A 24354-nucleotide genomic window follows, 5' to 3' on the forward strand; every position below is an offset into this window, starting at 1 on the left:
GTGATGATATATTGGTTATATGCTGTCGTCTAAGTCTAGCAGGTTGATGACCAGATAATACGTATTGAACAAGGTATAAAGTGGCGTTGACGCGTCCCCTTGCCTCGCGCCTTCACTTCAGAACGCGACCTTGTCGCACAACACACCACGACGTTAACATGCGGCAATGCTCTCTGAATACAGAAGTGTGCTTGCTACTTCCTAATTAAAATTACATGTCCAAATTCTATATCGGTCCTGCAATGAAGGCTCTAGTTGGCAGCCACCGCAATGGGCACAAGCTCCTTTACGACCTTCTCCACCTCATCCCAGTTCCTAGTGGGTGTAATGCAGTCTGGCAAAGCAATAATCCGATCCCTCTCCATCCATTGATCATGAACGCCCTTCTCCACCCTCTTCTGATAGCTCCAATAGTCCTCTTGGGTCACTAACGGCGACTGCCGCTTGCCCCACGGGTATTCTCCAAACAAGAGGCTTGGGATCGCAGGTTCGAATGTCGCGCAGTGAAGAGTGTGGTCTACACAGTCATCTATGAGGACAACGGCTCCAATCTCCATCAGTACCTGCATGTGTTATCAATTCCGCGTTATCTGTTTCATAATGTTATAATTGCGTACCTCGGCTTTCGACTTGAACACCCTCACGACATTCCCATTCTCGTCCGTCTTCATTCTCAAGAACTCGCCCGTGTAATGGATATCCTCGAACACGTCTTTATCCTCATCAGCTACCATCCTCAGCCCATCATGAGAATTCATGACGCACCGGGGCAGTACTTAGCAATCCAGGCTTCTGTCTCAGCCTTCAGGTCGTCTCCCCGAGACGTGACGATAACGAGCTTGTACCCCGCTTTTTTCAGTCGGCGGAGGGCTTCGACAGCTCCAGGAACAGGCTTGCGCTCCAAAAAGTGGCGGCTACCAAAGAAAGTGCGCGCTTTCTTCATTGCCTCTGAAAGGATGTCAACAAACGTACATGTACATATGCAGCTGACGAACCTTCCGGGTTCCCCCAGCCTGGCGTCTGTATGATATCAGCCTCAAGGAAAGCAAAATCCAATCGATATGCAAACCTTCCAGTAATGGTAATCTACGCTTCCATGAGGCACCGAGTGGGTACGCGCTTTGTAAGCTGCTTACAGTATAGGTCATCCAGAGTCAAGGCGGTTCCGTGAATATCATTATGCCCTAGTCGCCTCATAAGCCCGTCATGTCGTTGTTCACACCTCACTAGCTCACATTGTATAAGTGTTGTATTGGTAGCAGAGACAGTATCGTCTAAGTCTATCGCGAGAATGGGTGCGCTGGTAGTCATTGTGGTGGTATGAGAACAAGTACAAGCTATGCTGAGCCTCATGCGGCCGCCTCTTAACCCAACGCATCCAGCAGTTCCGAGAACCCTGACAGCTGACCGTAAACTCGTGCCATTGCCGACACACCTCACACACAACGTGCGCTGCCTACGTACAGAGGAATTTGTCAGCTTGTATCACTTCAGACACCAAACAATCAGAAACACCCCGTCCTCAGACTTCCAAGGAAGGTCGATCGACCCGCATCAAGCTGCCCGAACGATCCGAGCCGCAACGCACCTCCCAAAAGAGGCGGCCCACACTCTGTGCCCACCAATTGGGTTCAGGCGGCATAAGAGGGGGAATATACGACGGGAATGCGAAGGGGACTTTAGTGCTCTAGAGTGGAAACTGCGAATAAAACGGAATATACTTCGTCATAGGACGCGAAAGGTAAGGCAAATAGAAACACAGGAACAACACTCACAGGTCGTCTGGCACAAACGTGATGCGTTATACAGTTTGACCTGCTCGATCAATTCCTAAGACAAGGGTTAACATGCAGTCTGAAAATGAATTCGCGTGTAGATCAGACAAAATCACACTGGCAAGTGTATATAAGCACCCGTGGGTGCGCGCGAAGGTTGCGAAACCAACGCTACTCTGCGTCTCGGCATGGTCGCATAGGCCGGGGAAGAGAAGGAAGTAGTCATCACAGAAACGGACGAGAAGTCCCATGGAAAAGGATAGACAATGCTTACCTCAGGGGTGTGAGTAAAGCACGTCACTCTTCACGGCGATGACCGGTTGTGCTCAAGGATATTGCCAATGCAATTGAAGTGGTATCTATGACGTTGTCATGCTAACATCTTTCGGGCTCCCTGTGTTGCCTTCGAGCGTGACGTCAACTGGATTTTGGAAGAGTGCAAGCTGCGTCCTGTGAATGGGTCAGTATTGTACAGACATCAACTGACGAAAGGAGCGTACAGCTTGGACTGCTTCAATTGCTTCAGCCCCTTGATGATTTCCTCCTGGTCGCTGAGGCTGAGATCGCCCCCGTGCAAGTTCTCAATGAGTGTGCGTGCTTCGGCGATTTTGTCCCGGAATGCTGCAGCCTGACCTGGCGTGAGAAAATCGGCGACCTCGGCGAATATGAAAATATGCTCACAGCCTCCTCAATGTTTGGGTGCTCGGCAAGAGCCAAGGTGTGAACCTGTTCGGCCAAAGCAGGGAGAAGAGATGCAAACACCTCGACGGGCAGAGGGTTACCCGCCTGCATGTTGGTCGACCCAAACAAGGTGATGGGAATGAAAAGAGGCTGAGTGAAAAACCAGGTTTGACGGATGAAAAACAAAGCGGACCCTGACCTGTGAAATTTCGGTGCGACTCCGACGTCTCTCCTGCACTATAGAATTAGACAACGACGACAAGAAATGGAGCAACATCTCCTCTCAATGGTCGCCCAACAAGCTTCAAAACCGTCAACACGACGACGATTTACTATACGAGTGCCCGCGACGTCGGCCAACATCGGCCCTGGGTTCGATGTAATGGGCGTTTCGCTCACCCTGTTCCTGACACTCTCCGTTTCTGTGCCCCGCGACCCACCGCCACGAACATTCACCACACCCAACCCACAACCTCAGCTATCCTACACAGGCGAAGGCTCTGACGAGGTTCCCCTGGACGCATATAAGAACCTTACTACGCGCGTGGCACTGTACGTTTTGCGATGTAACGGCATCCCCTCTTTCCCATCCGGTCTTGAGCTGCAGTGCCACAACGAGATCCCGTTCGGGCGCGGGTTAGGCTCATCTGGCGCAGCAGTCATTGCCGGTGTGCTCTTGGGAGATGCTCTAGGTCAGCTGGGCTTGGACAGGAATAGGATGCTGGACTTTGCCCTCATGGTCGAACGTCACCCGGACAACGTTACCGCCGCTCTAATGGGTGGTTTCGTGGGCTCCTACCTTCGAGAACTCGACGCAGCTGCCACATCCGCAGCCTCTGTACCTCTAGCAGAGGTCCTTCCAGAATATCCAGCAAATGCAGGCGAGGAGTGGGGGATCGATCCCCCTAGCCCGCCGCATGGCATCGGTCACTATGTCCGGTTCGGATGGGCCAAGGAGATCAGGGCGGTCGCAATCGTCCCCGCGTTCGAAGTTAGCACAGCCAAGGCGAGAAGTGTGTTGCCAACGGAGTATACAAGGAAGGACTTAGTACGTTCCAATGTGTCGGGGGTACTCTATGCTGATCGCTGATCACGCTGCGCAGGTGTTTAACCTTCAACGATTAGCGGTGCTTACCACGGCACTATCGCGATCACCCCCCGACCCAGAACTGATTTATGAGGCGATGAAAGACCGGGTGCACCAGCCCTACCGGAAGGAGCTGGTACGCTTCCCATTCCTCAGATGAGACGCGGCCTAACACTTCCCAGATCCCCGGCCTTCCACAAGTCCTCTCCTCTGTGACTCCTTCCACGCACCCCGGTCTGTTAGGTATCTGCCTCTCTGGGGCGGGGCCCACCATCCTCGCCCTTGCTGTGAGCAACTACGATTCCATCGCGGGGGCTGCGGCAGAAGTGTTCAAGAAGTTTGGTGTGGAGGTGAGTTGGTTTGTCTTAGACGTGACTGTGGAAGGGAGCACTCTGAGTGAAGAGGAGTAGAAGGGAGCTGTTTGTACACTTCGCAATAAAACAATGCCTTGGTTCTCTCTTGTGATTGCTCTCTGTGCATCGGCCGCCGCAACTCAACGAGGATGGTTTTTCCCATGCAGAGTTGTTGACATAGTCAAGAGCAGTTATGAGTTATTTCCTTTTTTGGAGCAATTCCGTGGATCAGCCCCTGGCGAATAGTGCGAACCTTTTTCACATGGACCCATGGACCACCGCAATATCTCCTTGCAGTTCGGTAAGCGCCCATCCGCCAGGTATCAGAGAAATAGCATATCTGATCTTGCTGCTATCGCCCACAGATCTCTCCCTTCTGCCCGTTCTGGCGGGCTATCAGAAGATCACCTCTAAACCAACAATCCAACGAGATTCTTGCAACTATCTTTCACGAATGCGTACAATGTGCTAACCACGCTTTCCAATCTCGCAACCGTAGAATATTACCGCTGTGTCCAGGTACGCAAGAGCTGGTGGCTGGTTCTGTAACAGGGACGACCTTCCCCCTGTCAAAGTTGACTTTTCAGCCCTTCGGAAGGGATTGTACACCTTCAACGAAGCGTCTTCTTTCGCTGATCACCTTCGACCTCTGCCAAAACAACATCTGCATGCCTGTTCAAAACGACGAGGTCAGAACAGGGCCTTTACCGAGGCTTGAATGACACAACCAAATCAAAGCACGCATGCGAGACCTCAACGTCAGTTGCTGTTGCACACTCCTGTCGACTTATCGAACACGCAACCTATCCGGATTTCCGAAACTCACCCGGCGGTTCGCCCTCCGAATGTGTGGGACTGCAACGGGGATCACGCCTTCTGCGCTCTGCCCCGAATTTTGCGGATCGACACGAGCTTTGTGCGCGTTATTTGAATCAATGGAGATCCACTCAAGCATCCTCCACTGCTCTTGTTGTCCGTCTCACACGGAGAAGCACTACACACGTTGCTATGCCGACCCCTTTGCCAGCCACCATATGTATGAAAATGTTGGTCATTTGGATCCGACCCAAACCTCTGTCAGCTACAAACGGCACTCGTTGGCATTGATCACTGTCCCTTCCAAGAGACGCATTGATGCTGGAAGTCAACAGTGTCAACTACGCAACATCTTGCTCCGAACACGCGATTGTATGTCTTGTAACACCCAGATAACCAATACTAAGCAAATACTAGACATGGATCGATTGCCTAGCGTTCTTTTAGTCGTCATCTTTCATCAATGTGTGAAGCAAGACTACATTCTGTTCAAGCAGATCAATCATCCCCGCCTCCATAGCCGCATCACGACCATTCTTGGCTCAGTATGCAAGAATTGGCAGAGGGTGCTTGAGGACACCCCGGTACTGTGGTCATACGTCATGTTCAGTGAAAGCCAACCTTTCACCCCCAGAGCAGCGTCCGAATACGCCAAACGCAGCGGAGCAACCCCACTCCAAGTCGCTATTGATCTATGTGCCGGTTCACGCGGCACTGACAGAACATGGTCTGTGCGAGAACGAGATTTGGTGGAAAAGCTGGAGTGGCTCGATCACGTTCAACCACGCATCCAGGACCTCCAGGTTCGCTGTTGCATCATGGTGAAGATACATCTTATCGTGAATTGGTTCGACTTCCGGCTGCCGACATTCTTGCAGCTCGAGAAGCTGGCGATTCGTACAACAACGGACTGTTCGCTCAGTCACGTTGACCTTCCTCCAAGACGTCCTAACCCCACGGCTCTTCCTTGGCACACCCATGTTACGCCTAACTTGCCACCGCTCACCGCCTTGTGTCTCCATGAAATACGACCCAACCTACTTTCGGCTTCTTCGTGGATGATGGCTATTGCGCCTCACTTGCGAAGTCTACACCTGTCGATTTTCCCCTCCACTAGTTCGGTTCAACTCGGTAATGATTCGGTTCGTGGATTGTACAACCTACCCAATCGTTGCTCCGCGCTTCGGTATCTGAAGATAGCCAAGTTCGACTCGAGCCTTCTCCTTGCCGAGCTGATCGACCCTGCATTTTTCCGTTGATCTGCACAGTATGGTGTCGCTTGATCTGGATTGCGACGGCGACTTTACGTGGCTCGGTCCGATCCACGCTTTGGAATACCTTAGCATTTCGGCGAACATCGTTGGTCGACAGATTGAAGATCAGCAAGTCTCCGATACGCTTAAGAACGCATTTCGGGGTTTAGGTTTCACGGAATTACGAGGGCTGCTGCTGACCGTGGACAGCTGCATCAACTGGCTTCCGTTTCTTTGGAGGCATATTGGCGTAGAGGACCTAACACTGCAGATGAGAGCCGAAGAACAGGACATCCCACGGTGGCTCGACACATTGGGAGGAGTGGGAAGGACACTGGGTTTTGCCATGGAAACTCGGACGCAGCATACCACCCGAATCTTCCTTCATTCGGTATGCTGCCAAGTTGTCTGTTTTTATATATCCTCTCTCATCCGCAAATAAAACCCGTGGACGGGGTGAACGGCTTCGAGATCACTCTGGAAATATACTTGAAGCCCGCAACGGGGAAGGACTCGGATCCAATCGAGAGGCTTGTCGCAGATGCGCATAAGGCACTGAGAGATGTAGGATACCAGACGGTTGATAGCCGACTTCCTGACGAATGGACGTTGGTGACTGGAAAGTGGAAGGGAGGTTCGGTATCTGACTGGCGAGTCATGTAGTTGCAAGTTCCCCGGGGTTGACACTGTTGTGGATTATAGGTTGAATGTACTAGTACGTAATCATGCGGATACTTTGGCTTGCCGAGGTCAATACTACACACGTGCGTGCGTTATGAGCGAGAGCTTCTTGATATGTGAGCTTCTTGATATGTGATGAGATGGCCGAAGTCGTTAAGTATGCATGCTCTCCCAATAACACGGTTGACAAAGTCCCTGGAAAGACACATTTCACTCCTAACAACGCTCCGTGTGAGCCTGAGCGCAAATCGCAACCACAAACATATTTGGCAAAATTACTATTTTTACGAAGTTGTGCAGTGTCCTGCTATGAAGAAAGGTAATCTAGTGGAAGACAGCGCTCTTTGGCGGCCTGCCATCAGTGATATTGGCACCGATGACGTTGGCAATTGTGTAGTTAGCAAGGCAGTCATTTGCGAACGAGACTTGCTGGATACGCTGCTTCATCGCCGCGAGCCAGGTGGAGGTGAGGCACCGGCCATAAGGGTCGGCAGCGCACCCCGGGATGTTGGTCAGCGGGAGGGAGGCGTCGTTAAGCAGCCAACGGATGTAGGACTCTGTGGAGTTGCCCTCCGTGCAAGTGAGGACTTGGCCCGCGAGTTGGGTCGCGAAGGGCGCGACTTGGGAAACGATGAAGGACCTCTTGGCGGGGATGTGGTCCGTGGGCAGGGGGCCCGTAGCGGCCAGAGAGGAGAAGTTCATCGCTACGATAATGGCGGAGATGACGGTGTCGTGGGATGCGTCGACGTAGATGGGCTGGTTGAGCGGGAAGGTAACGGCAGAGTTGTCGAGCGTCGAGTTGGTCGTCGAGTTGTGCACAGCGACGGGGGTCTGGGTGAGGCGCGCGACGAGCTCTTGCACGTAGCCAATACCTTGGGCAGCGACGTACGGCCCTCCGAAGAAGTTGCTGTACCAGAAGCTGAGGTCAAACGTGTACTCGAAACCCTTGAACTCCTCCTGGGTGAAGAGAGGGCAGAAGTCAGAGTACCCGAGCGCGTTGACCTCGTAGGCGCAGAGCTGTTGCATAGCATACGCGTCGGAGGCAGTGATGTTGAGCCCGCCGGACTGGGCGGTGAGGCGGGCAGCAGCGTCCTTGAGGTAGATAGGAACCCAGAGGTTGACAGCCGCTGATCCACCGGCGCTGTTGGCGTTGTTCCCGTTCGTGCAGGTCTCGTAGGGCGCAAGGGTGTTGTTGAACCCGGTCGCTTCGATGAGGATACTCTGGTGGTACTGGTCTTCATAGGGGATGCCGAAGAAGCCAGCAGCAAAGTTCAGGGCGGACTTGAGCATGCGGTCCTCGGAGGTGGTACGGAAGACGGGAAGGGTGCCGTTGGCGAACTTGTCGAGGAGGTAGCCATACTTGACACGGAAAGAGACGCCGAGCTCGAAGAGCTGCTCACGGCCGAAGGGGGTGAGGATCTCCGCTCCGAGGCCGTATTGCCATTTGTTGAGGAAGGAGAGGGAACCAGAGGCGTTGAACTTGCCCGTGTTGTTGGCGACCTTCACGCCGAAGGAGGCGGGGGCGGAACCTGAGGTCGGGTAGCGCGAACCGTGCCTGTGCAGGAGGTGGACCTGGTTGAGCGTGCACTGAGGCGGGATGAGCGCGGAGCTGTTGACGAAGTCTGGGGAGAAGGTGGCGGGAGGGAGGGACAACGCGGGAGACAGGTTGCCGAACGACACCGCGAAGGGGTCGTATGTCCCGTTGGCGCCTTCATCGGATGGGCGGAAGCGCACGAGGGGGAAGTAGTTGGTCTGCGCGGGCGCTGCGGGTCCGGTGGCGACCTCGAAAGCCTCAATACCCGCTACACGTGGTCAGGCATCGGGAACATGGAAGATGGGAAGGGACGTACTAGGGGTAGGCCCGGGGTAGCCTACGACGGAACCGGGAGGGAAGAGGTTAGCGGTCTGGGCGCATGCGATGGACGCAAGCACAAGCAGGGATAGCACGGCCATTGTAGCTTTGTTGAGCGAGAAGCTTGGCGTTGAGGGGCAAGCAGTAGGAGAGCGACTGAGTGCCTAGGGAATCCAATAGTGCCAAGCTGGGTGTTATATACCCTCCAAGGACGAACGAGGACCGGAAGACCGGAATGACTGAACATACTGATGGACCTTTGTTTGCGCATGGAGTGTGTGCCTGCCGAAGTTGATCCTCTCAGCCGGGCGATGCACGAGCGAAGTGAAGACAGACCCAAAATAGCCTTCGTGAGTCCACATCCTTCCCAAAGGAGTCATTATTGAATGGAGCAGGAAGCACGTTGAAGGGACTTCCAACTGCAGGGGCGTCGGGGAGGAACCGAATTGCAGGTTGTTGTTACATCACGTTCGCGTTGACAGTTATAGATGAGCAGGGACAGAGCTGTGTCTTAGACCCAAGGTTGACAATATTACTTTGTAGCCGACCGAGGCTGATGTCGGATATCATGAACATGGATGGAACAACACCCGCCCCTCGCCACTAAGAGATAAGATGCGAACATCACGTCAGATTAGATCCCTGTCTGTCGCACGAGATCCAATACCCTCCGCGTAGTCTAGCCGCGGAGGGTATTGAGGTGGATTACCGGAGAAGCAACACGTCTTTGAGTCCACACGCTCTGGTTGGCTCGAATCAGAGGGAAATCGAACAACCAAATGGTGACGTATTCCGCTCCATGTGGTGTCTCACCGTCGGACCCTGTTGGACCAACAGGGAAATCCACGCGAGGCACGTTCGACGTTGTTCTTCCTCCAGTGCCAACCACATGAGACACTTTTCCTCCTTCTTCTCACCCCCAGTTCATATTGATACGCTGCCGCCGGGGTGGAGACAACCAACTCTGTTTCCCTTCCCTCTTCACCACCACTTGCTCCTCTTGCCCTAACGCATGTTTCGGGTTTACCATCCTGTCTGAGGGTGTGATGAACACAGTGTACAGTGTGCTCTCTCCAACCGGGGGCGCACGTCCCTGTCCGCATATGGCATGTGCGCTTGCATGAATGGCGTTGGTCGGCGGAGAGGGAGAGATGACAGTGTGTGGTGCACGTTCTCCATCATCATCAGCAACCCCGTGTGCTCATGGGAATGTACTGATAGCCTCTGACAAAGGTGCGCGCGAACGGGGGCTGTAAACCCGAACCCGGAGTCCGGTCTCATTCCCAACCATTCGCGAACCTGGTGCATATGGGAAAGAAGCACTCGGAGCCTCTGTGCCTTATAGTCCCCCCTTCATCAATGCATCCCAGGACGAGTTGCTCCCTGCACATCGCGGACTACGACCATGCTCTTCGCTGTCGTCGCTCTCTCCCTCGTCGCTTTTGCCCGTGCCGGCGAGACCAGCCTCGCCCTCGGCAGCCCGACCTACGTCGCCCAGGGTGTCTTCCCTACCGAGGTGCGTTTAAAGTGAGATATATGCGCATACACTTACCTCGATACAGGCGTTTGCTAGCTACTACAACGTCCCCACTCTGACGGACGAGCAGCCGCAGCCAGTCATCACCAATGTCCTCACGGGCAAGGTGTTCGCTGCCGGCCTGACTGACCCCAAGAATATCCCGGTGAACGACACGTCCGACCCGCGCACGTACCCACCCGCGCTCCTGTCGACCGACGCAGCCGGCCCTCTCGTGCAGAACGCGTTCAATCAGATCGTCAACATTGCCAACCTGAACAACTCTGGCTGGGGCAACAACTGCTCCCGCTGCCTTGCTGGGCTCGAAGTCGCCAAAGCTGTCGCGCTCGTCACCCCCGAGTCGATCCCTACGCTCGCCGTGAATCTGTGCAATTACTTCAAGTTCTCCACCACGTGCCAGAACACTTATGGACCGCTCGCACTCGGCCAGGTCCTTGCCCAGGTCCTCGCTGCTGCCGATGTTGCTGGGTATGACGGCCAGAACATCTGCAACAACTTCGTTTCCGGTTTCTGCCCTCTCCCTCCCCCCAGCCCGCTCAACATGACCGGCTACTTTGCCAAGCCCAAGCCGGCGAATGCAGTTGCTCCTCCTCCCTCTGGACAGCGCGCCAGGGTTCTCCACATCTCTGACTTCCATCTTGATGCGCGTTATGCTACTTTCGCAGAGGCGAACTGCACTTCCTCCCTCTGCTGCAGGGCGAACAACCCCAACTCGCACTCGCTTAACCAGGTCCTGCTCCCTGCTCCTCGCTACGGGTGGTTCACCTGCGATACGCCTTACGACCTTGCCCTCGCTGCGCTCCAGGCTATTCCCGCTGTCACCGGCACCGAGGGCTCCGGCTTCGACTTTACCATCTTCACCGGTGACCTCGTCTCCCACGATCCTGAGAACGAGCTCTCCCAGACGTACGTCGAGTACACCGAGACGGTGCTCTACGATTTGTACAAGAAGTACCTCGGCTCTGGCCCGATCTACGCCGCGATCGGCAACCACGACAGCTACAACCAGGCCGAGGACGCGCCTGCTCTGCTCGGCACCCAGCTCGGCCAGGCTAACCTTAGCACCCAGTTCTCCTGGAACTACGACACCCTCTCCACTCTCTGGGAGAACAACGACTGGATCTCCTCCGATGTCGCGGCGATGGCTAAGGCGCACTACGGTGCCTACTCCGTCGCGCGCCCCGACGGCCTGCGCATCATCACCATCAATACTGACCTGTGGTACAAGGCGAACTACTTCAACTACATCAACATGACCAAGTCCGACCCATCCGGCATGCTCCGGTTCGTCGCTGACGAGCTACAGGAAGCTGAGGACGCAGGTGAGCGCGCGTGGATCATCGGCCACGTCCTTTCAGGCTGGGACGGCTCCAACCCCCTGAACAACCCTACGAACCTGTTCTACCAGATCGTCGACCGTTACGCACCGCACGTCATCGCCGGTATCTTCTTTGGCCACACGCACGAAGACCAGTTCCAGATCTTCTACGCAAACAACGCTACAAACATCTCTGCCGCTTCTGCAGGCGCGGTCGCTTGGATCGCTCCGTCCATCACTCCCCTTACGAACTTGAACTCTGGATTCCGTATGTACGAGATCGACGCCGTCACGTTCGACATCCTCGATGCTCACACGTGGTACACGAACATCTCCGCCACCGCGTCGCTGGACAACCAGACCGCCCACGGCCCCAAGTTCGTGTACGAATACAGCACCCGCCAGGCGTACGGGAAGAGCATCTCCTGGCCCGCCTCGGCTCCGCTGAACGCTACCTGGTGGCACAAGGTCACGGAAGAGTTTGAGCAGAACCCGGCGCTCATCCAGCAGTTCACGACGTATCAGGGTAAGACTTCCGTGCTGAGCCCGAACTGCACGAGCGCGGCGTGCGTAGCGGCCAAGATCTGTTATATGCGTTCTGGGTCTGGGCCGATTGGCAAGACTTGTACGCAAGGATTTGGCTCGGTGCAGTAGTTGCACGATGCACGTTGCACGACTGGGTCTGGGTTTCTTTGAAAGAACTTTGAACTTTGTGGGAATGAAATGGTTGATGGGAAGTTGAAAAGTACTCTGTTTTAGATTGGTAATCAATGGGTTGTTGGGCGTTTCGTGCGTGGGATGGGACTCTGGAACCCCGAGCCTAGTCGTATCCCTGTGGCCGCATCATACGGCTACTGTGCGTAGTGATACGGGACTCTACTGCGACACAACAATGGACTGATCTCAGTATGGAAGACCCCAAAGGTAGGACGTCACGAAAGAACCCGGCGTGGTCTCACATCATGCCTTAGTCATCAGAAGCCAACAATGACCCTGAACATAACGCTCATCAACTACCCTCATGGATCCACCCTTCCTCCCATGGTTCATTTCCTGGCAAACTTCGCACGTTCGCACTGCGCTTCCTTGGTCGTTGGCTGGCATCTTTTTCCCTCTCCCACTCTCTCTCCATCCCACAACGCTCCACATGGATAGTGGTGCCTTGCTCATGTTGGAATGTGCTTCTCCTGATTGGGCAATCTGCAGTGCTTAGAATATCTCTCAACATGGAAGACAGTCATCGTGGCTCTAAATTCGCGAACAACACCCACATGGTCAATCCTATGCTGTCATGCTGTACATCACTCCAGTCTTTAAATGCCGAACACCAGCACACTAGGACTCCAGGGCTGCTAGCTATCCCTCCTAGGCGTCCTCAGCAGACAGACACATCATGCTCGCCCTCACCCTCCTCCTGGCCCCTCTGGCCCTAGCATCATACTCCAACAACCTGGTCTACCGTTCTCCATCCATAAACCACCCGCAACTCGCCGTCCCCGTCCACAAGCTCCAAAGGCGTACGCTGCACTCCCTCGCTTCCCACCTCCGGAAGCGGCAGGAGGTACCTATGGACCCCCTCGGCCCTTTCCCGCAGGAACCTACCCCTAACACGGGGGACGAAGGGTACGTCAAGTTCGGCGGAGCGGACTGGAGCAACGCCGATTATATCTACTCTGGCTCGGTCAACTTTACACATTCTGTCGCTTCGGGTGACCCGGATGGGGAGTCGTTCCTCATCTGGACCCGTGCCTTCCCGGCCCAGGTAGCGGCGGTCGACGTCCCTGTCTGCGTCTCGTACGCTGTGTACACAACGCCCCACGCTTCAGGCCCCCCTGTGCTCAAAGGGACGGCATACACGTCCTACGACGTCGACTTTACCGTCAAAGTCGAAGCGAAGGCACTGTATGCGCTTAGCTTGTACTACTACCAGTTTGCCAACTGCGCCAAGCCGGAGGAGAAGAGTCCCATTGGGCGGGGGAGGACTGCGCCTGACGCGAACACGCCCGCTGAGAAAGTCGGGACGCAGAGGTTTGCTGTCTACTCATGTTCTAACTTGCCTTTCGGGTTCTTCAACGTGCGTGGTCCTGCCCTAGTGAGCGAGGGCACCATCTGATGTTGGGGTATTGCAGGCGTTCGGAAACCCCACTGTTAAGGAATCGGTAGACTATTACATTCACCTCGGAGACTATATCTACGAGTACAAGAACGGCGACTACGGGAACGGGACTTCTATCGGCCGTGTGCCCCTGCCTGACAAGGAGATCGCGACACTGAGCGACTACCGTACGCGTATTGCGCAGTACAGGACTGACCCGGACCTGCAGGAGGCACACAGGCAGTTCTCGTGGTACATCGTTTGGGACGACCATGATGTTGCTGACCAGGGTAAGCTCACCCCTTGAAGCCCAAGAGGTGGTTAACATGGTTGCAGCTTGGAAGGCTGGCACGGCCGATACGAACGACACGGCCTTTGGATGCTCCATCCTCGGCGTCTGCTTCACAGAGCGCAAGGCCTCTGCCATCCGGGCATTCCACGAGTGGCAGCCTATCCGCCAAATCGCGGCCGACGACAAGCTCCGAATCTGGCACAACATCCAGTTTGGAAAACTCTTCGATCTGACACTGCTCGATACCCGCCAGTATGAACGCGATATCACGGATTTGTACTACAACACCGACTATGTTGGGACACTTTCCTCGACCGAGGACTCCCGCTCCCTCATGGGGAAGGACCAGGAAGACTGGCTCTACTCCACCCTAGACACCTCCGTCCAGCGGGGCGCAACATGGCGCATCGTCGGGCAACAGATCGTCTTCGGAGCGCTGAACTATACCGGCCTAGAACCAGGCACGACATTCGACTTTGACGCCTGGGACGGCTACCGCGCGAACCGCAACCGCGTCCTCTCACACCTGTACGACAACTCAATCGACAACGTTGTCGTCCTTTCTGGCGACTCGCACGCTAATTGGGTATTCGAGTCCTCCCTCCCTAAGGCCCTCGGGAAGAATAGCACCGACACCAGGGGTCAGCTGGTCGAGTTCGCCGGTACGGCAGTCTCCTCCCCATCCCCCTTCGGGCAAACGTTGCCAGCGAACATGTCCGCTGCTATCTCGCAGTACTTGGTTGCTGCCAACCCGGACCTGTTGTGGTCCGAAGGCTTCTATAGAGGGTACTTCGAACTCCATATTTCGGCACATAACGTGACTGCGAACTACTTTGCCATCCCAGATATACTTACGAGGAACAGCAACGAGTTGTACGTCCTCTTTCCTCTCTGTGGTTGTTGACATGATGCTGATGGTGTATAGCCAATCGGGATCGTTCGTCGTCTTGGAAGGGACGAACCAGATCCTTCGCCCTGCAAGCGGGGGCAAGGTACAGGCGGGAGCGCTCCAAGCTGGAGGGTACTGATCCTACCTCGGTTCGGGTGTCACTTTCTTGTATCTTAGGGTAGATAAAATTGAGGATTTCATTGTGTATGTAACGGCATGCGTCATGAGCCATCTCCCTCCGCATCGGATTTGTTCTACGGCAGAGTCATCATATCATCACGTGATGTCTTTCAAGAACTGTACGGTTCCAAACCACATTGCTCCCATACTTCCGCCTTTGGTCGTATGTATCAACCTTCCCTTGCTTATTCCCCTCCTATTCATTATCTCCCCTGTACGGTCACCTTCAAGATGGTCGGGGAAGACACCAACCACCGAAAACGGTGGTGTTATATAGAAAGCTTCAGGAGGCGTTGATGTCTCCTTCATCTCTACCCTCCCCTGGTTCTCCCCTTCTGGACGTGCGATAGTTGACTACATCGCCGAATGAAGTGCGCTGCCCAGCAGAATTGCTGATGAATGAGCACGCCCTCGCTGATGTACTCCTCTTTCTCACTCCTTCTCTTCGTTGCCCTGGCTCGCCCTCCCCTTTTGCGCTATCCTCTCGCATGCTTCAGAGTGCGTGTAGATCCATCTACCTCGGTCATGCCATCCGGTGCGGAGGAGAATTCTCTGCACCTAGATTCGGTGCCGAGGTTCTACGTTGATAGATGGTCCTCTCGTGGCTTGCCGCCTTGCCCTCTCCTCGACAGGACCAACTATGTTGTGCATCCTGTTGGGCGCCGTCCTCCTACAGTGTTCAATTGGCTTCAGTCTGGGCCCTTTTGAACCTGCAAGGTGGGTGAGGGTGGCTCTAGGATACCCAGCCGTCTTTTCCTGTCCTCTCTTGTATGCTTGACGACTGCAACAGCTTCAAATATGGCTTTCTCGACTTCACTTACCTTGTCTTACCTTGCCTGTGTTGTTTCCTTGAACACTCGACGATTCTTGCATTGTTGTTCCAGTGCTCATAACCCTCTGGCTTATGAAACCTCGGCATAGGAATCTCCGGTCTTCAGGTGTTCACCAACTTCGCTTGGCGCATGATGTGAACTGTATGTGCTTCCCGTTACAAGAATACTCAAGACTTGCGTCTACCATGATCAGAACGAAAGGTTCGACACTAAAGTGCATTCTGCACATAAATCAGGTTCAAATGCCAGTGCGAGATCCCTCCCAGTTTATGTCACTTTCACACTTGTAGCAGTTTGTTCTGTCCTTGCACAAGATTATTTATTAAACGAATGTTATCCTGATCATCGAATAATGACAGATGGCCCATTGGTCCGACTGATTGTCCCGTCAAAGTCCTTAATCGAACACAATGTCCAAAAAACACGGTCTATCCGAAAGTGCAAGAGAGTCCTCACTGTTACAAAGGAACGATGAGCTTACGTAGAGAGAACCGCCACTACAAGGCTCGCTCCAATCAGAAAAGAGTTACCGAAGTCATACCCAAGGCGACAAGCCCGAGCAGATGGCTAGCGGTGATCCTACTGGTACTGCCCGTTTGCGCCATGCTTCCCTTACTTGCGGATGCTGTGACAGTGCTAGTGTGTGCGGATTTGATAGTGCTGGTAGGCGCTCTCGGGGTGCTAGTGGATGTCGGAGCCGGGGAGGCGACGGAAAGCGGAAAAGCAGGTGTAGTACTGGAGTTTCCATTCTGGTACCAGGTGAACGAGAAAGCGTCGGGCACCGTTTTCTGATTAAGCCGTTATAAGTCTGGGGTCTTCACATACCGCTAGCAACATGAACATACCACCGTCCATTTCTCCTTCATGCTTGGATAAATACCCATAAATGCCTGCACGGTGGTGTCCATAAGCTCGTGCTCGAGTATCAGTAATCCTTCGCCCTGCACCCCCCCACCATTCACAACCCAGTTGGTCAAGCTTCCTTCCACCACTTCTTCAGTTGTACCCTCTCCTATCGTCCAGTCGTTGCTATCCTGATTCCATGTCACAGTCTTGAGCCCAAACACATGCTCTGCGATCGCGCGAACACGGTTGTCTGTGTCCCCGTATGGGGGTCGGTAGCAAGACGGAATGAGTCCCCCCGTAGAGTCGTGGATGATTTGCACTGTCCAGCCGAGCTCGGAGACTACTTGATCGTTGGTCAAAGTGGTGAGGTACGGGTGGCTCCACGTGTGTACGCCGATGTGGTCCTTGTTGTTCCCGAAAGCGATCAGGAACTGGGTCGGCGCTCCGAGGATGTTTACACCGATCATGAAGTGTGTCGCATGCTGGGAGTTATTGTACAAGAACGAGTAGAGCGTGTCAGAGGGTCCGGGGATGGGACCATCGTCGAATGTGAGGGCGATTACACCCTCCGGAGGGTTGACGATGTCGGTGGTCACATTGCCTATGGAAATATTAGGAAATACGTGTAAAAATTGAGCTAGGGGCTTACATTGGTATGTAAAGGAGCAGACTTCCGTCCCTGTCGGATCCTGGCCATCCGGATATCTACATCCGGCACATTGCGTCAGAACTGCCCTCTGCCTGACAACCCATTCGAATTTGAAGAAACTCACGTAGTCACTCCCGTCGTAGCATCTAGAGTGCTCTGGCTAATGCTCGGAATTAAGCCACGGTTCTCTGCCGCAGCCAAGGCGTCCAGCCATGATTGAGGAATGGTGGTAGGTGTTCCAGATTCAGAAGGATAGAGCGCCGTCCATGCAGCTGAGCCGACAGTAGGGAGAGAAGTGTTTTGGCGCCGGAAGAGGGCGGTAGCCGGAGACGAAGGGTGTTGGTAGAACGCAAGAGGAGTTGCGAAGGAAAGGAAGGGAAAAAGTAAAAAGGTGAGGAAAAGACTTAGTGATAGGGACATCATGCTAAACCGTGTGAGAAGGGGGGAAAGGGGGAGTAGGAGGCGGCGGAGTGGAGGAGGAATGAAGAAATCACTGGAGATGTGCGCAGAGCAAAGGTGAGCAAACGCATGCATATATACGCTCATCGAGCCCACCCACAACCGGATCATCCAAAACGGAGTACAGAGGCTCACATTTGCGTACGAATAGGTGAGACAGACATAATCGTCCTTCGTGAATAAAGGAAGGGTCGGGGAGGCGCAGAGAATGACGGATCTCGTTTATCTTTGGCTCTCAGGCTGGACGATACTAGACGACGTTTTGTTTCAGCCCACAAAAATATGGCTTGCCAATCCCAGCCCCGAGAACAACTGCAAGTTTGTCACAAAATGAGAAGAAAAGCATCACATCGCAGCCGAGTGTTGTCAAATCAAGTGTTCGTGGGAGGCCCGAGAAAGACAGCCAAGTCTGCAGGCTGCACCCAGCCGGCCGACTTGTTTGAAGAAGGCTGGTAGCTGGGCTATCCGCCGGCGTTCAGTTCAGTAGTATCGACCAGGACCAAGAAGCACCATCACGTTGACGGAGGAGAGGGCTGCGAAAATAGCGCTGGAGGAGGAGTTGCACAGCACGAGAGGCGTGTCGCGCCGAGGGACCGAATCTCTGGGGTCGGCGGAAGCAGGAAGTTCTTCCCGCCAACCACAGGGCATTATCAACACGGCAATCTGGGTATTTTTGGCAACAAATCACGGGTGGTCTTGGTGCTTTCCGCCTTCTGTTTACCATAGTACAAACTCCATTGGAAGAGCACAATAGGGAAGGCCTTCGGCCGCGGGCTGATCCTGGCTAATTGGAGACCTGCTGAGATATAATCAGCAGGCTGCATGTAAACAAACCCAATTATTGGGTTGCTCTCAGTCTTCAGACAACGGCGATCCACTATTACCCTTTACGCTCGGAAACTCATCAGAGGATGTATTCCCTTCCCTTCCTCTAGCTGCTGGTCTTGTGTTCATCAACCGGATGCTTTCCTGGTGTCGCCAAAATTAGCAAAGTTTATGTCCCCCTGAAGGCTGGCATCAATCTCAGGTGAAACGGGGGGGGCATGTTCCTGCCCCCTCGAAGAATGAGCTCTTGGCGCTTGGCTGTGAAGTCCAGCACCTTGATCCGTCTCACACCTGAGCTTGAGTAGCTCCCGCATCTCGCATGCCGTCGTAGTTATGCAAACGATTGATATTATAATAACCTGACACCGAGACGGTCAGGTACCGCATTAATTGTCCCTTTGTCATAGTCCATGATCTAACGAAAGTACGTGTCCAAAACGCATTCCAACCGTAGTCCGAGAGAGAGTCCATATCAATACAAAATTTGTAGTCTTCCCGGAGCCAAATTACCGGGAAACCAAATTAGTCCAATCAAAGAAGGCTCGCCATGACCATGCCAAATGCAGCAAGGGCAAGCAGCCCATTGGTGGCGGTCCTACCCGCGCCACCTGTCTGAGTCCTATCGCCTGGTGCGCTGATGGTTGCAGAGGCAGTACTAGTAACGGTGTTGTTGGCATGCGAGCTGGTGGCGGGGGGAGTCGAGTTCGGGGGGGCGGTGGTTGTAGTGAATGTCGGAACAGGAGAGGCGACCCCCAGCGAAAAGGCGGGGGTGGTAGCGTTTCCATTCTGGTACCATGAGAAGGAGAAAGCGTCTGGTACAGTTTTCTGGTGAATTTTATCAGACCTCTGCTCTTAGAACAAAGAAGAGCGACATACCACCGTCCAGTTCGCCTTCATGCTTGGATAGATATCCATAAACGCTTGCACCGTCGTGTCCATAAGCTCGTGCTCGAGTATCAACAAGCCTTGCCCCTGCACTCCTCCACCATCCACGACCCAATTCGTCAAGCTTCCTTCCACGGCCTCCTCGGTCGTGCCATCGCCGATCATCCAGTCTTCGCTATCCTGGTTCCACGTGACGGTCTTCAGCCCAAACACGTGCTCTGCGATCGCGCGAACACGGTTGTCTGTGTCCCCGTAAGGAGGACGGTAGCAGGACGGGATGAGGCCGCCTGTTGAGTCGTGGATGATCTGCACTGTCCAGCCGAGCTCAGAGACGACCTGGTCGTTCGAAAGTGTGGTAAGGTACGGATGACTCCACGTGTGGACGCCGATATGGTCCTTGTTGTTCCCAAAAGCGGTGAGGAACTGGGTCGGCGCTCCGAGGATGTTTACACCGATCATGAAGTGTGTCGCATGCTGGGAGTTATTGTACAGGAAGGAGTACAGCGTGTCAGAGGGTCCGGGGATGGGACCATCGTCGAAGGTAAGGGCAATTACACCTTCCGGAGGGTTGACGATGTCGGTTGTCACATTGCCTATGGGAATATTGAGAAACACGTGTAGAAATTGAGCTAGGGGCTTACATTGGTATGTAAAGGAACAGACTTCCGTCCCTGTCGGATCCTGGCCATCCGGATACCTACAGGCAATGTATCATCAGCACCGCCCCAACACACATGGTAATGTTTAAGATCAGCTCACGTAGTCATCCCCGATTGACTATTAAGTGTAGACTGGCTGATGTTTGGGATTAGGCCACTGTTTTCTGCCGCGGCCAGTGCGTCTAGCCACGCCTGGGGGATGGTGGAGGGTGTCCCAGAGCCAGAGGGGTAGAGGGCTGTCCACGCATCTGTGCCTACAGCAGGGAGGGAAGCGTTTTGACGCCGAAAGAGGGCGGCTGCGGGAGATGTATGGGGTTGATAGAACGGAAGGGGGGATGCCAGGGAGAGGAGAGGGAGAGAGAGGAGGGGCAAAAGTGTTAGTGGGAGGGATAGCATGTTGATGCGTGTGGGGGTAAATGGTCACAGAACGAAGAAAGGAATGGAGATACGCATATTCCGGTCAGAGCACATATATACTCTCTCAAGGTCCTTTCTCCACCTCTGGAAGTCTGCCGTCAACCAGCATAGACAGACGCCCAGTTTTCCGCTCTGGAAGGGGAGGCAGTCATATTCCCGATTTTGATGGGTCTTTTGATGAGTGGAATCTTCGGAGAGGAGAAAAGAGGTGCGGATCTCGATTATCTCTCACTGGATAATGGGGAGCACGTCCCGGTTCAGTCCAGAAGGGATTGGCACGCCAAGCCGAGCCCGGCAGACAGGATGCACCGCAGAGGATAACATCACATCGCCGCCAGGATTTATCCAATCAAGGTCCTGTTAGCAAGGGAGGAAGGACAGGAGGTTCACAGCCTGCGCGAGGCCGCCGGACGCGCTCTGCCCGGAGGTAATGCTTGGCAGAAAAGTGGCTTCCCTCCAAAATGGCCATTTACTTGCATGCGACCGGGATAAGACGCGCCGTAAACGGCAAACCCATGTGCAGAAATATGAGGAGAGAATGGATGCCGAGCATGAGTGCCGAGCGGGAGGGCGTGTCGCGCTGGAGACGCGAAGGGTCGGCATTGAGCGCAGGAGGGCAGATGACGGGCATCCCGGGAAGCACGGACCAGGCGGCTCTGCACCCTTGTGGGAGGCTGTTCCAACCGGAAGAGAAGGGGGATGACTCTTTTGTTGGATTTCTAGAATGAGCGGGACGGAGGTGAGCAGCTGACAGGCGGAACAGGCAGGGTGAAGACACTAGTAAGGTGCAGGTGCCGGGAAAGCAGATGTCTTTCCCTCCCTCGATTGACGCCCTCGTCCTCGTTTTGGGAGCGGGTTGATGCTCGGCGCTTTTTGAGATCCAGGAAAAAGAGGTCTGTTGATTATCACTAGAAGCTCCGAGCAGAAAGGATCACGAGCCCACACTGGAATGCTTTTGTCTGCCGTGAGCTGTCCTTGCGAAAGCGGCAGTTGGGCGCCTAGATATGCCAAGCTCACCGGTCCGGATCCCAATAGTTTTTGGCAGGTTTGTCCAGCAGAGCCATACACTCAGCACTGGGTGTGGATTCACATCCCTGCGATCACTCTATATGACCGAAGGGAAGTGAGCCGACATTATCGGGTGCGGAATTCAGGGGGTAATGGCATACCGGCAGGAAGTTTTCGGACTTTCGGCGCATTGCCACTGAGAGCACTGCCACTCGGACTTAGCCGCCAGTCACGAACTTGGGTGGGCGTTACAGCACCAAAAGTGGCTGTGATGTGGAGCATCTGATGAACGAGACTAAGAAGGTGAAGGAATGCCAGTATGGAGCCCGAGATACCGGAATGGACCCGGTTATGATGGCATACCATGTGTCAGGGTCCTCTCCTTGAAAGTTTTCCTCACACCCCACGCGGACATGCGGAGAAACCCGCTCTACAGATAGTATTATTGGGGTCGTGTGCCCCACCATCCGGCTATCCGGACGTCATGCTTGGCCAGGTGGCTGATAAGCAGGTCGCACGACCTCGAATTTACTTGCATTAGCACTTGCTGTTGTGCTGTTTGTTGTTTGCTGTTCGCTGTCCAACGAATTGCTGTCCACCGGATATCCGTATCGCCCGTGTCAGCATTAACAACCGTACGCCATATCAGCGGCCGTCCTCCGCACCACTACACTTGATATCTTAAGGACGCGACATTAGCGTCTCACGACCTTTCGCCTTATCTTTCTCTTGGGCATTCCTGCTTCCTGCAACTGCCATCATGTCCACTCCGGCCCCTGAAGTGCCCAAGCATCTCCCTCAGCCTCGCAACCCCGCCGCGGAACTGAGCGAAGACGACCGAGAGCTCGAAGCACTAGGCTATGTCCCGAGCTTCAAACGCGAGTTTTCGAACCTCGCTACCGTATGCAGCCTCCCCTGTAACCAAACCCGTTCTCAGCTCATTCTCTTCAGATATCCTTCGCATTCAGCATCATGGGTCTCTGTTCGTCCATAGCGACGACGTTCAACACCCCTCTCCTGCTCGGTGGCCCAGCATCCGTAACCTGGTGTTGGTTACTCGGGGCCTGTATGTGCTTCACCCTCGGCTCCAGTATTGCTGAAATCGTGAGTGCCTTTCCCACTTGCGGCGGCCTATACAGCGCCAGCGCGATGCTCTGCCCTAAAGGCAGTCGAGCAAGAGTAGGCTGGGTGGTAGGCTGGCTCAACATCCTCGGTACGCCTCCGCCATTCCCCGTGCACACCAACTAACATCACGCAGGACAAGTAGCAGGCGTCTCCTCGACCGAATTCGGGCTAGCGAACATGATCTGGGCAGCTGTCAGTCTCGCCACAGACGGGTCGTTCGTCGTCACCCAAGGGATGGTCGTAGGGCTCTTTGCGGGCCTGTTATGCCTGCATGGTGTTTTGGTCCGTCGGCTTCTATTTCCTCGTGGGAGGGCTTATAATAACCAGCTGTGGTAGAACTCGCTCGCGACAAGATATCTGGCGCATTTGACAAAGGGGTTCGTGTTCGTCAACCTGGGCACTACGGCATGTACGTCCCTTTCCTTATCTGGCTTAGTTAATCGATCGTAACTTGCGCGCTAGTGATCATCATCTGCCTCCTGGCGAAGACGCCTCGCTCGGAGATGCACCCCGCATCCTACGTCTTCGGCTCCGAAGGGATCGTGAACCAAACCGGCGGCTGGAACACAGGCATCGCGTTCCTCTTCGGTCTGCTCAGTGTGCAATGGACGATGACGGACTACGACGCTACTGCTCATATCAGCGAAGAAGTGCGGCGCGCGGCATATGCCGCTCCAGCAGCCATCTTCATCGCTGTGATCGGCACTGGCGTCCTGGGTTGGATATTGAATGTTGTTGTCGTGCTCTGCTCTGGCCCGTTGGAGGACCTCCCAGGCACGAGCGGGAGCGCCTTCCTACAGATAATGGCTATACGACTCGGCAAGCCAGGCGCGCTCTTCCTCTGGGTACGCCTCTCCTCGCCCCTCTCGCTGTCTTCTAACCCGAACTTCAGAGCTTTGTCTGCCTGACAGCATTCTTCGTCGTCCAAACCGCGCTCCAAGCAAACTCCCGGACGATCTACGCCTTCTCGCGAGATCGTGGACTCCCCGACCGGCTGTTCTTCGGGCACATCTCGCGCACAACCCAAACTCCCCTGCGCGCAATCTGGCTCAACACGTTCATCGCTATCCTCCCCGGTCTGCTAGATCTCGCCAGCCCCATCGCGGCAAATGCGATCTTCTCCCTGTGCGCTATCGCACTCGACTCGAGTTATGTCATCCCTATCATCCTCAGGCGGCTATACGCACACCACCCGGACGTGCAGTTCAAGCCGGGCCCGTTCTACATGGGTGACGGGCTCCTTGGTTGGGGAGCTAATATCGTTTGTACACTGTGGACCGCGTTCATCTGCGTCATATTCTCCATGCCGAACGTGTTGCCCGTTACTGCAGATAATATGAACTACGCGAGTGTGATCACTGTGGGCGTGATTGTCCTGAGCGGAGCGTGGTATATGATCGAGTACGTCTGTGCTCCCTTTACTACAGTAGAAAGTTGCTGACGTTGTGCAGTGGTCATAGGCACTATCACGGCCCGCGGTCAAACTTGGATGACGCTGATACAGTCGGTATAATAACAGATGGGCTGGAAGGGAGTAAGGATAGCAAGGAGGATGTGCAAGAGGCGGACGTGGAGACGAGCGTCGTCTGAGGTTTTCTGGCAATGGGAGATAGAAACTTCTTCGGCAAGGATGGGGTCGGGTCCCACCATATACGCCGGATTTAGCGGGGTCGAATGTCTTGTCATACTAATATAGAGGAGCACTACTTTGTACTCCACTGGTGGACGGCTGGAATAGACGGGTTACTCTGTAAATAGGTACTGGCCGAACATCGGATGCATCCCTCTGGTCAGTCATGTAGATAGTGAGGTCACAAGTGATGCGCCCGGGTGCAGGGG

General features: G+C 54.4%; 10 protein-coding genes across 10 annotated transcripts; 6 read left to right on the plus strand and 4 right to left on the minus strand.

Annotated features, from left to right (window-relative positions):
• Window positions 1–161: 161 nt before the first annotated feature.
• On the minus strand, window positions 162–2583 carry DACRYDRAFT_22733 (uncharacterized protein). Its single transcript, XM_040772935.1, has 11 exons — window positions 2457–2583; window positions 2276–2403; window positions 2050–2225; window positions 1776–1830; window positions 1236–1456; window positions 1137–1184; window positions 1070–1086; window positions 996–1020; window positions 766–948; window positions 618–712; window positions 162–563 (listed from the first exon to the last, which is right to left on the minus strand). The coding sequence occupies exons 5-11, from the start codon at window positions 1309–1311 to the stop codon at window positions 252–254; spliced, it is 756 nt and encodes a 251-aa protein (XP_040627761.1). The 5' UTR covers window positions 1312–1456; window positions 1776–1830; window positions 2050–2225; window positions 2276–2403; window positions 2457–2583; the 3' UTR covers window positions 162–251.
• A 159-nt stretch (window positions 2584–2742) lies between these two features.
• On the plus strand, window positions 2743–4005 carry DACRYDRAFT_80296 (homoserine kinase; the record flags this gene model as incomplete). Its single annotated transcript, XM_040776437.1, has 3 exons — window positions 2743–3504; window positions 3560–3679; window positions 3726–4005. 3 exons carry the CDS (start codon window positions 2743–2745, stop codon window positions 3951–3953), a joined length of 1110 nt encoding a protein of 369 aa, XP_040627762.1. The 3' UTR covers window positions 3954–4005.
• Window positions 4006–5314: 1309 nt separating this feature from the next.
• Window positions 5315–5971, plus strand: DACRYDRAFT_108222 (uncharacterized protein; the record flags this gene model as incomplete). The annotated part of the gene is made up of 1 exon (XM_040768611.1): window positions 5315–5971. One exon carries the CDS (start codon window positions 5315–5317, stop codon window positions 5969–5971), a length of 657 nt encoding a protein of 218 aa, XP_040627763.1.
• A 964-nt stretch (window positions 5972–6935) lies between these two features.
• Window positions 6936–8685, minus strand: DACRYDRAFT_80299 (phosphoglycerate mutase-like protein). The gene is made up of 2 exons (XM_040776438.1): window positions 8497–8685; window positions 6936–8448 (listed from the first exon to the last, which is right to left on the minus strand). The coding sequence occupies exons 1-2, from the start codon at window positions 8597–8599 to the stop codon at window positions 6971–6973; spliced, it is 1581 nt and encodes a 526-aa protein (XP_040627764.1). The 5' UTR covers window positions 8600–8685; the 3' UTR covers window positions 6936–6970.
• Window positions 8686–9842: 1157 nt separating this feature from the next.
• Window positions 9843–12134, plus strand: DACRYDRAFT_116765 (uncharacterized protein). The gene is made up of 2 exons (XM_040770262.1): window positions 9843–10014; window positions 10061–12134. The coding sequence occupies exons 1-2, from the start codon at window positions 9904–9906 to the stop codon at window positions 12005–12007; spliced, it is 2058 nt and encodes a 685-aa protein (XP_040627765.1). The 5' UTR covers window positions 9843–9903; the 3' UTR covers window positions 12008–12134.
• Window positions 12135–12920: 786 nt separating this feature from the next.
• DACRYDRAFT_80307 (uncharacterized protein) lies at window positions 12921–14768 on the plus strand (the record flags this gene model as incomplete). Its single annotated transcript, XM_040776439.1, has 4 exons — window positions 12921–13427; window positions 13483–13738; window positions 13785–14613; window positions 14666–14768. 4 exons carry the CDS (start codon window positions 12921–12923, stop codon window positions 14766–14768), a joined length of 1695 nt encoding a protein of 564 aa, XP_040627766.1.
• Window positions 14769–16157: 1389 nt separating this feature from the next.
• On the minus strand, window positions 16158–17557 carry DACRYDRAFT_108226 (glycoside hydrolase/deacetylase; the record flags this gene model as incomplete). The annotated part of the gene is made up of 4 exons (XM_040768612.1): window positions 16158–16430; window positions 16488–17089; window positions 17138–17193; window positions 17262–17557. 4 exons carry the CDS (start codon window positions 17555–17557, stop codon window positions 16158–16160), a joined length of 1227 nt encoding a protein of 408 aa, XP_040627767.1.
• Window positions 17558–19273: 1716 nt separating this feature from the next.
• Window positions 19274–20361, minus strand: DACRYDRAFT_53419 (glycoside hydrolase/deacetylase; the record flags this gene model as incomplete). The annotated part of the gene is made up of 3 exons (XM_040775173.1): window positions 19274–19899; window positions 19948–20003; window positions 20066–20361. 3 exons carry the CDS (start codon window positions 20359–20361, stop codon window positions 19274–19276), a joined length of 978 nt encoding a protein of 325 aa, XP_040627768.1.
• Window positions 20362–20547: 186 nt separating this feature from the next.
• Window positions 20548–20703, plus strand: DACRYDRAFT_89348 (uncharacterized protein; the record flags this gene model as incomplete). Its single annotated transcript, XM_040776908.1, has 1 exon — window positions 20548–20703. One exon carries the CDS (start codon window positions 20548–20550, stop codon window positions 20701–20703), a length of 156 nt encoding a protein of 51 aa, XP_040627769.1.
• Window positions 20704–22150: 1447 nt separating this feature from the next.
• On the plus strand, window positions 22151–24209 carry DACRYDRAFT_80313 (APC amino acid permease; the record flags this gene model as incomplete). Its single annotated transcript, XM_040776440.1, has 7 exons — window positions 22151–22291; window positions 22342–22603; window positions 22649–22797; window positions 22852–22924; window positions 22978–23360; window positions 23408–23916; window positions 23967–24209. 7 exons carry the CDS (start codon window positions 22151–22153, stop codon window positions 24103–24105), a joined length of 1656 nt encoding a protein of 551 aa, XP_040627770.1. The 3' UTR covers window positions 24106–24209.
• Between the last annotated feature and the right edge of the window lie 145 nt (window positions 24210–24354).

Source organism: Dacryopinax primogenitus (genome assembly GCF_000292625.1).
Source record: "Dacryopinax primogenitus strain DJM-731 SS1 chromosome Unknown DACRYscaffold_11, whole genome shotgun sequence".
NCBI classification, from domain to species: domain Eukaryota; kingdom Fungi; phylum Basidiomycota; class Dacrymycetes; order Dacrymycetales; family Dacrymycetaceae; genus Dacryopinax; species Dacryopinax primogenitus.